At 44.8% G+C, this 16,120-nt stretch overlaps 1 protein-coding gene across 2 annotated transcripts in view; it reads left to right on the top strand.

Moving 5' to 3' along the window:
* Window positions 1–16,120, top strand: part of ecd (ecdysoneless cell cycle regulator) — a 790,101-nt gene that overhangs the window by 697,366 nt on the left and 76,615 nt on the right. For both annotated transcript variants that reach the window (XM_070104760.1, XM_070104761.1), the window contains one exon: window positions 13,863–14,041. In XM_070104760.1, coding sequence (XP_069960861.1) covers window positions 13,863–14,041 — 179 coding nt within the window. The remainder of the gene's footprint in view (window positions 1–13,862; window positions 14,042–16,120) is intronic.

Below are 16,120 nucleotides of genomic sequence, written 5' to 3'. Positions count from 1 at the left end.
GGTTGTGTTTGTTGGTGGTGTTGGTGACGGTGTTGGTTGTCAGCTGGTTGTGTTTGTTGGTGGTGTTGGTGACGGTGTTGGTTGTCAGCTGGTTGTGTTTGTTGGTGGTGTTGGTGGCGGTGTTGGTGGTGGTGTTGGTGGCGGTGTTGGTGGTGGTGTTGGTGGCGGTGTTGGTTGACAGGTGGTTGTGTTTGTCGGTGGTGTTGGTGGCGGTGTTGGTTGTCAGGTGGTTGTGTTTGTTGGTGGTGTTGGTGGCGGTGTTGGTTGTCAGCTGGTTGTGTTTGTTGGTGGTGTTGGTGGCGGTGTTGGTTGTCAGCTGGTTGTGTTTGTTGGTGGTGTTGGTGGCGGTGTTGGTTGTCAGCTGGTTGTGTTTGTTGGTGGTGTTGGTGGCGGTGTTGGTTGTCAGCTGGTTGTGTTTGTTGGTGGTGTTGGTGGCGGTGTTGGTGGTGGTGTTGGTGGCGGTGTTGGTGGTGGTGTTGGTGGCGGTGTTGGTGGTTGTGTTGGTGGCGGTGTTGGTGGTGGTGTTGGTGGCGGTGTTGGTTGTCAGGTGGTTGTGTTTGCAGTAGTCAGGTTAAAGTTCTCGGCCCACCATTTATGGAGCGAGTTGAATTATGTTAGGTAAAAGGACTCTTGTACAGCTAATGCGACATTTTTATTGTGGCAACGTTTCGCTCTCCAGGAGCTTTGCCAAGCAGTTACAGCTTGACAAAGCTCCCGGAGAGCGAAACGTTGCCCAATAAATGTCGCATTAGTTGCACATGTGCCCCTGTACCTAACATATTGCGGGTAATTCTATCAACTTTATTCGACTTTAATTATTCTTGACCTCTAGGGCCCGATCATATCTACTCTTGAAGCTGTGTATAGTGTTTGCCTTCAGTACTTCTTCACCCGATGCTTTCCAGTTACCACCTTAAGACTAAAAAGTATTTCTAGAATATCAAAGTGTGATTGTAAATAGAAACTCGAGCTTAACAAAGTTAAATGTTCGGTACTGCAAGGCTGGGTCCTGGTACCTCTGCTGTTTCTCATCCTGACAGCGCAGATAAACACACTATTCAAAGTTTAGTATCATTCTTGGCAATACCAAATTAGGAAAGTCGCCTCTATAGAAGGGCAAATCATTTTGTTAGTTGGTTTGGGTTTGAGAATGACTTGCCTATTATGGGCCAGTAGGGCTTCTGCAGTGTTCCTCCATTATGTTTTATATCACAAAAAGTCTTTTAGTAGGGAAAGAGAAATAACGTGATGTTCAACAGTGACAACTTCATAGAACGAGGGGAAATGTGAGAAACTTAGGAATAACAATGTTAAATGACCTGTCGTCTAGAATACACATTAAAACAAATGCAGTGCTAAAAAGTGATTGGTGGGATAATGAGAACTTTCTAAACAAGTGCTATGGCTTCGTGGTGTTTCTCAGGGAACATGTGCTCTCACGTCTGGAGTAAAGTTCTTTACTCACAGCCGCTTTTATGGCAAGATATAAATTATTGACCTATGGCGAGCAAGTCCCAAAACTCATCTGTATTTGTGGTCACAGTGGTGGCCCATGCTAACTTTCCTGTGTTGTATAGAAATATACCTAGTTGGATGAATCTTATTGTGGCTAGCTGGTCCAGTGGTTAACACACTGACCTGTAAGTTATAACACTCACTGACCTGTGAGTTATAGCACTCACTGACCTGTGAGTTATAACACTCACTGACCTGTGAGTTATAACACTCACTGACCTGTGAGTTATGTTGTCATACTTTCGTGAGTCATGATAACAAAATATAAATAATCCGGGATATACTATACGATCTGAACACATTCACTAAAACTTATCAGTTACTAGACACGTCTCAGGACACTTGTAATGTATCCACTGGGACGGACAAGATACATGTAATGTATACATAGACGATATTTTAGTGCCTTGTCTCCATTCTGCATGGTGCCATAACATCATACTGGAATGAAACCGCGAGGAAGTGTCTATGGCACCCATGACGAGATCAGTGCCAACACCGTGGCAAAATCAGTGTCAGCACCATAAGATCAGTGCCAACACCGTGACAAGATCAGTGTCAGCACCATAACAAGATCAGTGCCAACACCGTGACAAGATCAGTGTCAAGACCGTAACAAGATCAGTGCCAACACCGTAACAAGATCAGTGCCAACACCGTGACAAGATCAGTGCCAACACCGTGACAAGTTCAGTGGACCACGACTCTGCTACCAGTAAATATTACACAAACTTGCGGAAAATCAGCGGAAATTTCCAGGGGGAAGGTAACTGAAGAAAACTTTTCCAGGAAGTGCTGCAGACACAACTTTTCCAGGAAGTGCTGCAGACACAACTTTTCCAGGAAGTGCTGCAGACACAACTTTTCCAGGAAGTGCTGCAGACACAACTTTTCCAGGAAGTGCTGCAGACACAACTTTTCCAGGAAGTGCTGCAGACACAACTTTTCCAGGACGTGCTACAGACACAACTTTTCCAGGACGTGCTACAGACACAACTTTTCCAGGACGTGCTGCAGACACAACTTTTCCAGGACTTGCTCCAGACACAACTTTTCCAGGACTTGCTGCAGACACAACTTTTCCAGGACTTGCTGCAGACACAACTTTTCCAGGACTTGCTGCAGACACAACTTTTCCAGGACGTGCTACAGACACAACTTTTCCAGGACGTGCTACAGACACAACTTTTCCAGGACGTGCTACAGACACAACTTTTCCAGGACGTGCTACAGACACAACTTTTCCAGGACGTGCTACAGACACAACTTTTCCAGGACGTGCTGCAGACACAACTTTTCCAGGACGTGCTACAGACACAACTTTTCCAGGACGTGCTACAGACACAACTTTTCCAGGACGTGCTACAGACACAACTTTTCCAGGACGTGCTACAGACACAACTTTTCCAGGACGTGCTACAGACACAACTTTTCCAGGACGTGCTACAGACACAACTTTTCCAGGACGTGCTACAGACACAACTTTTCCAGGACGTGCTACAGACACAACTTTTCCAGGACGTGCTGCAGACACAACTTTTCCAGGACGTGCTGCAGACACAACTTTTCCAGGACGTGCTACAGACACAACTTTTCCAGGACGTGCTACAGACACAACTTTTCCAGGACGTGCTACAGACACAACTTTTCCAGGACGTGCTGCAGACACAACTTTTCCAGGACGTGCTACAGACACAACTTTTCCAGGACGTGCTACAGACACAACTTTTCCAGGACGTGCTACAGACACAACTTTTCCAGGACGTGCTACAGACACAACTTTTCCAGGACGTGCTACAGACACAACTTTTCCAGGACGTGCTACAGACACAACTTTTCCAGGACGTGCTACAGACACAACTTTTCCAGGACGTGCTACAGACACAACTTTTCCAGGACGTGCTACAGACACAACTTTTCCAGGACGTGCTACAGACACAACTTTTCCAGGACGTGCTACAGACACAACTTTTCCAGGACGTGCTGCAGACACAACTTTTCCAGGAAGTGCTGCAGACACAACTATTCCAGGACTTGCTGCATCATACACTTCTGGGAAGTACATCTACATACCAGCCTGTGAAAATACAACTCTGGGAACCAGTGACAGGGTGTACAGGGTCTGCACACTGTCACCCTGTCAGTTCTTGTCACCCTGTCAGTTCTAGTGGTCATTGCTGTTGTCCACTAGAAGTAATATTCTTCCTATCTGCACACTAGGTCGGAAATTTATTTAAATAAACGTTTGACTGAACACAGGGATTCTAGGTTGAGGGACTGATTACCGCGAACTACTGCTCATCTTTTACTGTTCTTCTCTGTATTGGACTGATGAAGACACTGTGTGGCGAAACGTTTCCTCAGTAAAGATTCCCATATATGTGTGTTCCCTTCCCAGTGTGTGTTCCCCTCCCAGTATGTGTGTTCCCTTCACAGTGTATGTTCCCTTCCCAGTGTGTGTTCCCTTCCCAGTGTGTGTTCCCCTTCCAGTTTGTGTGTTCCCTTCACAGTGTGTGTTCCCTTCCCAGTGTGTGTGTTCCCTTCCCAGTGTGTGTTCCCCTCCCAGTGTGTGTGTTCCCTTCCCAGTGTGTGTTCCCCTCCCAGTATGTGTGTTCCCTTCACAGTGTGTGTTCCCTTCCCAGTGTGTGTTCCCCTTCCACTGTGTGTGTTCCCTTCACAGTGTGTGTTCCCTTCCCAGTGTGTGTTTCCCTCCCAGTGTATGTGTTCCCTTCAGTGTGTGTTCCCTTCCCAGTGTGTGTGTTCCCTTCCCAGTGTGTGTTCCCCTCCCAGTGTGTGTGTTCCCTTCACAGTGTGTGTTCCCTTCCCAGTGTGTGCTCACCTATTTGTACTCACCTATTTGTGGTTGCAGGGGTCGAGTCATAGCTCCTGGCCCCGCCTCTTCGCTGATTGCTACTAGGTCCTCTCTCTCCCTGCCCCATGAGCTTTATCATACCTCGCCTTAAAACTATGTATGGTTCCCGCCTCCACTACGTCACTTTCTAGGCTATTCCACGGCCTGTCTACTCTATGACTGAAGAAATACTTCCTAAAATCCCTTTGATTCATCTGAGTCTTCAACTTCCAATTGTGACCTCTTGTGTCTGTGTCCCTTCTCTGGAACATCCCGTCTTTGTCCACCTTGTCTATTCCGCGCAGTATTTTATATGTCGTTATCATGTCTCCCCTGACCCTCCTGTCCTCCAGTGTCGTCAGGCCGATTTCCCTCAACCTTTCTTCGTAGGACAATCCCCGTAGCTCTGGGACTAGTCTTGTTGCAAACCTTTGCACTTTCTCTAATTTCTTGACGTGCTTGACTAGGTGTGGATTCCAAACTGGTGCTGCATACTCCAGTATGGGCCTGACGTAAATGGTATACAGAGTCTTGAACGACTCCTTACTGAGGTATCGGAACGCTATCCGTAGGTTTGCCAGGCGCCCGTATGCTGCAGCAGTTATCTGATTGATGTGCGCCTCAGGAGATATGCTTGGTGTTATACTCACCCCCAGATCTTTTTCCTTGAGTGAGGTTTGCAGTCTTTGGCCATCTAAACTATATTGTGTCTGTGGTCTTCTTTGCCCTTCCCCAATGTTCATGACTTTGCATTTGGCAGGGTTAAACTCAAGGAGCCAGTTGCTGGACCAGGCTTGTAGCCTGTCCAGGTCTCTTTGTAGTCCTGCCTGATCCTCGTCCGATTTGATTCTTCTCATTAACTTCACATCATCTGCAAACATATACCAAGAACAGCACAGGTCCTAGGACTGTGTGTTCTCTTCCCTGTGTGTGTTCCCTTCCCAGTGTGCGTTCCCTTCCCAGTGTGTGTTCCCTTCCCAGTGTGTGTTCCCTTCCCAGTGTGTGTTCCCTTCCCAGTGTGTGTTCCCTTCCCAGTGTGTGTTCCCTTCCCAGTGTGTGTTCCCTTCCCAGTGTGTGTTCCCTTCCCAGTGGGTGTTCCCTTCCCAGTGTGTGTTCCCTTCCCAGTGTGTTCCCTTCCCAGTGGGTGTTCCCTTCCCAGTGTGTGTTCCCTTCCCAGTGTGTATTCCCTTCCCAATGTGTTCCCTTCCCAGTGTGTTCCCTTCCCAGTGTGTTCCCTTCCCAGTGTGTTCCCTTCCCAGTGTGTGTTCCCTTCCCAGTGTGTGTTCCCTTCCCAGTGGGTGTTCCCTTCCCAGTGGGTGTTCCCTTCCCAGTGTGTGTTCCCTTCCCAGTGTGTATTCCCTTCCCAGTGTGTTCCCTTCCCAGTGTGTTCCCTTCCCAGTGTGTTCCCTTCCCAGTGTGTTCCCTTCCCAGTGTGTTCCCTTCCCAGTGTGTTCCCTTCCCAGTGTGTTCCCTTCCCAGTGTGTTCCCTTCCCAGTGTGTTCCCTTCCCAGTGTGTTCCCTTCCCAGTGTGTTCCCTTCCCAGTGTGTTCCCTTCCCAGTGTGTGTTCCCTTCCCAGTGTGTATTCCCTTCCCAGTGTGTTCCCTTCCCAGTGTGTTCCCTTCCCAGTGTGTATTCCCTTCCCAGTGTGTTCCCTTCCCAGTGTGCTCCCTTCCCAGTGTGTTCCCTTCCCAGTATGTTCCCTTCCCAGTGTGTTCCCTTCCCAGTGTGTTCCCTTCCCAGTGTGTTCCCTTCCCAGTGTGTTCCCTTCCCAGTGTGTTCCCTTCCCAGTGTGTTCCCTTCCCAGTGTGTTCCCTTCCCAGTGTGTTCCCTTCCCAGTGTGTTCCCTTCCCAGTGTGTGTTCCCTTCCCAGTGTGTGTTCCCTTCCCAGTGTGTGTTCCCTTCCCAGTGGGTGTTCCCTTCCCAGTGTGTGTTCCTTTCCCAGTGTGTGTTCCCTTCCCAGTGTGTATTCCCTACCCAGTGTGTTCCCTTCCCAGTGTGCTCCCTTCCCAGTGTGTTCCCTTCCCAGTATGTTCCCTTCCCAGTGTGTTCCCTTCCCAGTGTGTTCCCTTCCCAGTGTGTTCCCTTCCCAGTGTGTTCCCTTCCCAGTGTGTTCCCTTCCCAGTGTGTTCCCTTCCCAGTGTGTTCCCTTCCCAGTGTGTTCCCTTCCCAGTGTGTTCCCTTCCCAGTGTGTTCCCTTCCCAGTGTGTTCCCTTCCCAGTGTGTTCCCTTCCCAGTGTGTTCCCTTCTGTAACTGAGTTTCGGGATGATGGCTGTGTCAATAATACTGACGATAAAGTTTATATCATCTAGCGAGACGTTTCTCCCAGCAGGTATTAATAAAGCCCCAGGTGGGCAAAACGTCTTCTCTGTAAATACATGGAGCTTTAAAAATAAAAAGTACATGAGTGGGTGTTGGAGAGTGTGAGCTGGACCTGCCTAACATGGGCCAGTAGGCCTGCAGCAGTGCTCCTTCCTTATTAACCCGGTGTGTAACACACTAGACACATAAGTGGAAGTTAACATTATACACTAAGTTAACATCATACACTAAGTTAACATCATACACTAAGTTAACATCATACACTAAGTTAACATCATACACTAAGTTAACATCATACACTAAGTTAACATCATACACTTAGTTAACATCATACACTAAGTTAACATCATACACTAAGTTAACATCATACACTAAGTTAACATCATACACTAAGTTAACATCATACACTAAGTTAACATCATACACTAAGTTAACATCATACACTAAGTTAACATCATACACTAAGTTAACATCATACACTTAGTTAACATCATACACTAAGTTAACATCATACACTAAGTTAACATCATACACTAAGTTAACATCATACACTAAGTTAACATTATACACTAAGTTAACATCATACACTAAGTTAACATCATACACTTAGTTAACATCATACACTTAGTTAATATCATACACTAAGTTAACATCATACACTAAGTTAACATCATACACTTAGTTAACATCATACACTAAGTTAACATCATACACTAAGTTAACATCATACACTAAGTTAACATCATACACTTAGTTAACATCATACACTAAGTTAACATCATACACTAAGTTAACATCATGCACTAAGTTAACATCATACACTAAGTTAACATCATACACTAAGTTAACATCATACACTTAGTTAACATCCTACACTTATTTAACATCATACACTAAGTTAACATCATACACTAAGTTAACATCATACACTTAGTTAACATCATACACTTAGTTAACATCATACACTAAGTTAACATCATACACTAAGTTAACATCATACACTAAGTTAACATCATACACTAAGTTAACGTCATACACTAAGTTAACATCATACACTAAGTTAACATCATACACTAAGTTAACATCTTACACTAAGTTAACGTCATACACTAAGTTAACATCATACACTAAGTTAACATCATACACTAAGTTAACGTCATACACTAAGTTAACATCATACACTAAGTTAACGTCATACACTAAGTTAACATCATACACTAAGTTAACATCATACACTAAGTTAACATCATACACTAAGTTAACATCATACACTAAGTTAACATCATACACTAAGTTAACATCATACACTAAGTTAACATCATACACTAAGTTAACATCATACACTAAGTTAACATCATACACTTAAAGAATAAGAATGACTGGATCTGAGACCACGAGTCAATAAAGTCTGCCAACAATAGACGGGGGTAAGAGCTGTGACTCGACCCCCCAGAAACACAACTAGGTAAATACAGTTGAACACTATACCAGAGTTTACTATAACCCCTGTTATATGCCTTATAAATGTAGTTTGTTATATAGGTAATGCTGTAAAACGTGGTATATATGGTTTATGGGTCGGGCACCATTATGTTACAGTGATATATGGTTCATGGGTCGGGCACCATTATGTTACAGTGATATATGGTTCATGGGTCGGGCACCATTATGTTACAGTGATATATGGTTCATGGGTCGGGCACCATTATGGTACAGTGATATATGGTTCATGGGTCGGGTACCATTATGGTACAGTGATATATGGTTCAGGGGTCGGGCACCATTATGTTACAGTGATATATGGTTCATGGGTCGGGCACCATTATGTTACAGTGATATATGGTTCATGGGTCGGGCACCATTATGGTACAGTGATATATGGTTCATGGGTCGGGTACCATTATGGTACAGTGATATATGGTTCAGGGGTCGGGCACCATTATGGTACAGTGATATATATGGTTCATGGGTCGGGCACCATTATGGTACAGTGATATATGGTTCATGGGTCGGGCACCATTATGTTACAGTGATATATGGTTCATGGGTCGGGCACCATTATGGTACAGTGATATATGGTTCATGGGTCGGGTACCATTATGTTACAGTGATATATGGTTCATGGGTCGGGCACCATTATGTTAGTGATATATGGTTCATGGGTCGGGCACCATTATGTTAGTGATATATGGTTCATGGGTCGGGCACCATTATGGTACAGTGATATATGGTTCATGGGTCGGGTACCATTATGGTACAGTGATATATGGTTCATGGGTCGGGCACCATTATGGTACAGTGATATATGGTTCATGGGTCGGGCACCATTATGGTACAGTGATATATGGTTCATGGGTCGGGCACCATTATGGTACAGTGATGTATATGGTTCATGGGTCGGGCACCATTATGTTAAAGTGATATATGGTTCATGGGTCGGGCACCATTATGGTACAGTGATATATGGTTCATGGGTCGGGTACCATTATGGTACAGTGATATATGGTTCATGGGTCGGGCACCATTATGGTACAGTGATATATGGTTCATGGGTCGGGCACCATTATGGTACAGTGATGTATATGGTTCATGGGTCGGGCACCATTATGGTACAGTGATATATGGTTCATGGGTCGGGTACCATTATGGTACAGTGATATATGGTTCATGGGTCGGGCACCATTATGGTACAGTGATGTATATGGTTCATGGGTCGGGAACCATTATGGTACAGTGATGTATATGGTTCATGGGTCGGGTACCATTATGGTACAGTGATGTATATGGTTCATGGGTCGGGTACCATTATGGTACAGTGATGTATATGGTTCATGGGTCGGGCACCATTATGGTACAGTGATGTATATGGTTCATGGGTCGGGTACCATTATGGTACAGTGATATATATGGTTCATGGGTCGGGTACCATTATGGTACAGTGATGTATATGGTTCATGGGTCGGGTACCATTATGGTACAGTGATGTATATGGTTCATGGGTCGGGTACCATTATGGTACAGTGATGTATATGGTTCATGGGTCGGGTACCATTATGGTACAGTGATGTATATGGTTCATGGGTCGGGCACCATTATGGTACAGTGATGTATATGGTTCATGGGTCGGGCACCATTATGGTACAGTGATATATGGTTCATGGGTCGGGTACCATTATGGTACAGTGATATATGGTTCATGGGTCGGGTACCATTATGGTACAGTGATGTATATGGTTAATGGGTCGGGCACCATTATGGTACAGTGATATATGGTTCATGGGTCGGGTACCATTATGGTACAGTGATATATGGTTCATGGGTCGGGCACCATTATGGTACAGTGATATATGGTTCATGGGTCGGGTACCATTATGGTACAGTGATATATGGTTCATGGGTCGGGCACCATTATGGTACAGTGATATATGGTTCATGGGTCGGGCACCATTATGGTACAGTGATATATATGGTTCATGGGTCGGGCACCATTATGGTACAGTGATGTATATGGTTCATGGGTCGGGTACCATTATGGTACAGTGATATATATGGTTCATGGGTCGGGCACCATTATGGTACAGTGATATATGGTTCATGGGTCGGGTACCATTATGGTACAGTGATATATGGTTCATGGGTCGGGCACCATTATGGTACAGTGATGTATATGGTTCATGGGTCGGGCACCATTATGGTACAGTGATATATATGGTTCATGGGTCGGGCACCATTATGGTACAGTGATATATGGTTCATGGGTCGGGTACCATTATGGTACAGTGATATATGGTTCATGGGTCGGGCACCATTATGGTACAGTGATATATGGTTCATGGGTCGGGCACCATTATGGTACAGTGATATATATGGTTCATGGGTCGGGCACCATTATGGTACAGTGATGTATATGGTTCATGGGTCGGGTACCATTATGGTACAGTGATATATATGGTTCATGGGTCGGGCACCATTATATTAGTGATATATGGTTCATGGGTCGGGTACCATTATGGTACAGTGATATGGTTCATGGGTCGGGCACCATTATGGTACAGTGATATATATGGTTTATGGGTCGGGAACCATTATGGTACAGTGATATATATGGTTCATGGGTCGGGCACCATTATGTTACAGTGATATATGGTTCATGGGTCGGGTACCATTATGGTACAGTGATATATGGTTCATGGGTCGGGCACCATTATGGTACAGTGATATATGGTTCATGGGTCGGGTACCATTATGGTACAGTGATATATGGTTCATGGGTCGGGCACCATTATGGTACAGTGATATATGGTTCATGGGTCGGGCACCATTATGGTACAGTGATATATGGTTCATGGGTCGGGTACCATTATGGTACAGTGATATATGGTTCATGGGTCGGGCACCATTATGGTACAGTGATATATGGTTCATGGGTCGGGCACCATTATGGTACAGTGATATATGGTTCATGGGTCGGGCACCATTATGGTACAGTGATATATGGTTCATGGGTCGGGCACCATTATGGTACAGTGATATATGGTTCATGGGTCGGGCACCATTATGGTACAGTGATATATGGTTCATGGGTCGGGCACCATTATGGTACAGTGATATATGGACAAAAGCATTGCAGATCATCTTATTGGAACAAAGCTTCTCTCTACGTAGAGCTTTCTCAAGTCCTGGTAGAGCTTTAGAGTACAACATTGTCCCAAGGAAGCCTTGCTGAACACCATTGTACCAGTGGACGCCTTGGAACAAGCCAGGTCACAGTGGTTTCCTTTATATACCTTTGATGAGTTTGAGGAGTCTACTCCCGTAGCCCGGCCATAGGCAAGACTCGTCTGGTTAACATAGAATAGGTACGGTACGTATACATCCATTTTAACCATTGTTCCAGGAAGTGTTTATGGTGGTTTCCATGGTAACCTGGTCTCCGCGACCCCATGTGCTCGGGCGCAGACAACAACAGACAAGTGGATCAATACAGCATACTAGCTCATGTCTGCAGGCCAACAGAGAACAAGGTCACATGACCTTCAAAAGTCCTCTCTTAGGGAAATATATTGACTCGCTTGTGCCAGAGGTTGGTTGATTGCGTGGTTGGTTATATGGTTGATTGGTTGATTGGTTGATTGGTTGACTGTATGGTTTGTTCATTCCGGGAGAAGCTTTTGAAGATTGACCACTGTCTGGAAAATCTCCCGACTCCTGCCCCAAACATCTTGCTACTGGGAGATTTCAGTTTGAGACACCTAAAATGGAGGAGTGTAGCAAATAATATATTAGCAGAGATTACCCCAGGAGGCAGCCATGATGAAAATTCACACACACACACACACACACACACACACACACACACACACACACACACAGAGGCGGGGCCAGGAGCTGAGTCTCGACCCCTGCAACCACAATTAGGTGAGTACAATTAGGTGAGTACACACGAGCTGTTAAGTCTCTGCACCAAATTCACCTTGAGCCTACAAGACTAGAAAATACGCTGGACCTCATCTTCACTAACAACGACCACGAACTTTGCCATGCTATATCTCCAAGTGGTCAGAATGGGTCGAACTAAAATTTCAATTGCAGAGAAAACCCATGCACTCATCCTATTAGAGCAAGGCATGTCTGTGATACGCTAGTTGCAGACCTGAAGTTGACGAGGATGGCAATTTACTACCTCAAGAAAGCAGCTGCCTCACTCTCACCTGGCTTTTTCTTGAGATCTGATGGCATTATCTGATGACACTTCCCTCTTCAGGATCTTGTCTGTGAGAAGAAAAGTCTTTTTCGGTGGTACGGTGCCATGTGTGAGTGAGGCAACTGCTTTCTTGAGGATGTAAATTGCCATCTTCGTCACCTTCAGGTCTGCTGGCTACGTATCTCACAGACATGCCTTGCTCTAATAGGGTGAGTGCATGGGTCTTCTCTGTAATTGAAATTTTAGTTCGACCCATTCTGACCACTTGGAGCGGAGATATAGCGTGGCGAAATTCGTGGTCGAGTGAGAAAAGGGGAACTGAGGAACAACGTAGCAGGTCTCCTTCCTCACAGAGCTCTGACAGAGCACTGAAAGTGGCATGGTGGGGAACAGTAAAGCAAGACGGCTCCAGTACATTAAATCATCACAAGCTCTGCCCACTTTTCCTATGGTGGAAACGTAAGTGAAATGTATGCACCAAAATCTCGTGTATAGATTTTTTTGGGGTGGGGGGGGGGGGTGGACGTGTATATATTTATTTTGCTGAAGTTTTTGCGGAAGTTTTTTGACATTTGTGTCCATGGTGTAATAGCAAACAGTGTGTGACAAAGGAATAACAGGAAAAGTTGGTAGATGGATCTATAACTTTCTGGCAAATAGAACACAAAAAGTTATAGTTAATAAAGTGTGAGGTATCAAAGGTAATAGAATGTGTCATCAGTAGTATTTTGAAGCCAGTCAAAAGAAGCATCTCTCTATATTTAGTAAAATTAACACATCAGTGGTGAAAGTTTGAATCCGATCATATGAGTCATTCTTCAGTTATTGTGCGGATTCCAACAATTCTAACTTGTTTTTCCTATTTTGCTACACCAATTTGTCTACACATCTAGGAAACTTCATAGGTACTGTCTTGGTCCCAAGATGCACCAGTCGTTAAATACAGGGTGTTTCAAAATGATTGACGCAGTTTCAACGATAGTTTAATTACAAACGGGTTCGTATCTTTGAAACACCCTGTTTTGAGATCGTTCAGAAGAGGTCATCTGAAAAATACTTAACACAAAATCATCAGATCTGCTCTAACACAATTATGTTTCACTCTCCACCATCGGCAATTTTTTTTTTCCGGCACTTTTTCCAAAGATCTGAATCTCCACTGAGGATTTTCGATAGTATTCGAGCCATTACTGGCTGCTGAAAATAGTTTCAACTACGTCGATCACAGGGCACGGAAACATGACAGTTTCAAGAATTTGGTCCTCGTTACCGTACACAAGTATTGATAATTTGAAGGTGGATGGATGAGACGTTCCCGAGTTTTGAGTAAAATTCTAAAAGTTGAAAGAAGGAAAGGAAAAATCAGGAAAATTTTTCAAGGTCCACTGTTGGGAGTAAATACTACTACTAATAATAATTAATGATCATAATTATAATAATGATAATAATAACTGTTTCTTGTTTGTTTCAGGTGTACTTGTACGGGGGTGAAGTTCACTTGATCCCTGTGGCACGGTCACCAGCCTCGCTCTCACCACTGCCTTGTGGCACTCCCTCCATCATGGATGCTGTCAGTACCGTCACCCGCCTCCCCCAACACACCAGAGCGTCACCCAAGGTCCAGAGCGCACTCACCCTCAGAGTAGATGGGTGAGCTTACCTTCTCTCTCAAATATTACCTTATGGTCAAAAATTCTCTCATAGCTCACAGACAGCCATGGCTTGGTTCACAGATGTAAATTCTTCCTGACGACCATAATACAGAAATAGGTCAAAGAGAGTTTAAGACCTAAGCTTGCTTCCATCTGCAGCTCACAAGACTGCCATCCCCACGAGCCCCTTTGAGGCGGGGCAGATGGTAGACCAGAGGCCTAGCTTCTCCCTACGAGCCTCGTGAGGGTGGGGAATATGGCTAGGCCTGGGGACAGTTGGTCCCAAAGATGAGGGGGTACTTGTATCTCCTCCCATGGGAGACTTACGTCTCGAGATACTCCCCAGATAGGGAGTCAAGGCCGGGTCACCACTACTTGGAAAAGACCCGGGCCGGGAGAATACCGGCGAATAAAAACAAAAACAGAAATAGGTTACAAGATTTTATTGCAGTGTCAGATATATTAAGAAAATCCTAACTTTGCTTGCAATAGATAAATGAACTGTAGACAAATCCAGATGTAAACCCTTCTGGAGACTAGTTCCTAGGTCTTTTTGTATCCATATGCTCTTGCCCTATTGTTCACAGGAAGGATATGAGGTACACAATAAACTAGCCACTACCATCCACAGGATGGATATGAGGTACACAATAAACTACCCACTACCATCCTCAGGATGGATATGAGGTACACAATAAACTAGCCACTACCATCCACAGGATGGATATGAGGTACACAGTAAACTAGCCACTACCATCCACAGGATGGATATGAGGTACACAGTAAACTAGCCACTACCATCCACAGGATGGATATGAGGTACACAGTAAACTAGCCACTACCATCCACAGGATGGATATGAGGTACACAATAAACTAGCCACTACCATCCACAGGATGGATATGAGGTACACAATAAACTAGCCACTACCATCCACAGGATGGATATGAGGTACACAGTAAACTAGCCACTACCATCCACAGGATGGATATGAGGTACACAGTAAACTAGCCACTACCATCCACAGGATGGATATGAGGTACACAGTAAACTAGCCACTACCATCCATAGGATGGATATGAGGTGCACAATAAACTAGCCACTACCATCCACAGGATGGATATGAGGTACACAGTAAACTAGCCACTACCATCCATAGGATGGATATGAGGTGCACAATAAACTAGCCACTACCATCCACAGGATGGATATGAGGTACACAAACTAGCCACTACCATCCACAGGATGGATATGAGGTACACAATAAACTAGCCACTACCATCCACAGGATGGATATGAGGTTCACAGTAAACTAGCCACTACCATCCACAGGATGGATATGAGGTACACAATAAACTAGCCACTACCATCCACAGGATGGATATGAGGTACACAATAAACTAGCCACTACCATCCACAGGTTGGATATGAGGTACACAATAAACTAGCCACTACCATCCACAGGATGGATATGAGGTACACAATAAACTAGCCACTACCATCCACATGATGGATATGAGGTACACAATAAACTAGCCACTACCATCCACAGGACGGATATGAGGTACACAATAAACTAGCCATTACCATCCACAGGATGGATATGAGGTACACAATAAACTAGCCACTACCATCCACAGGATGGATATGAGGTACACAATAAACTAGCCACTACCATCCACAGGATGGATATGAGGTTCACAGTAAACTAGCCACTACCATCCACAGGATGGATATGAGGTACACAATAAACTAGCCACTACCATCCACAGGATGGATATGAGGTACACAATAAACTAGCCACTACCATCCACAGGTTGGATATGAGGTACACAATAAACTAGCCACTACCATCCACAGGATGGATATGAGGTGCACAATAAACTAGCCACTACCATCCACAGGATGGATATGAGGTTCACAGTAAACTAGCCACTACCATCCACAGGATGGATATGAGGTACACAATAAACTAGCCACTACCATCCGCAGGATGGATATGAGGTACACAATAAACTAGCCACTATCATCCACAGGATGGATATGAGGTACACAATAAACTAGCCACTACCATCCA

The sequence above is a fragment of the Cherax quadricarinatus genome, chromosome 94 (assembly GCF_038502225.1).
Source record: "Cherax quadricarinatus isolate ZL_2023a chromosome 94, ASM3850222v1, whole genome shotgun sequence".
Classification (NCBI taxonomy): domain Eukaryota; kingdom Metazoa; phylum Arthropoda; class Malacostraca; order Decapoda; family Parastacidae; genus Cherax; species Cherax quadricarinatus.
This window is presented reverse-complemented; position numbering and strand designations above follow the sequence as displayed.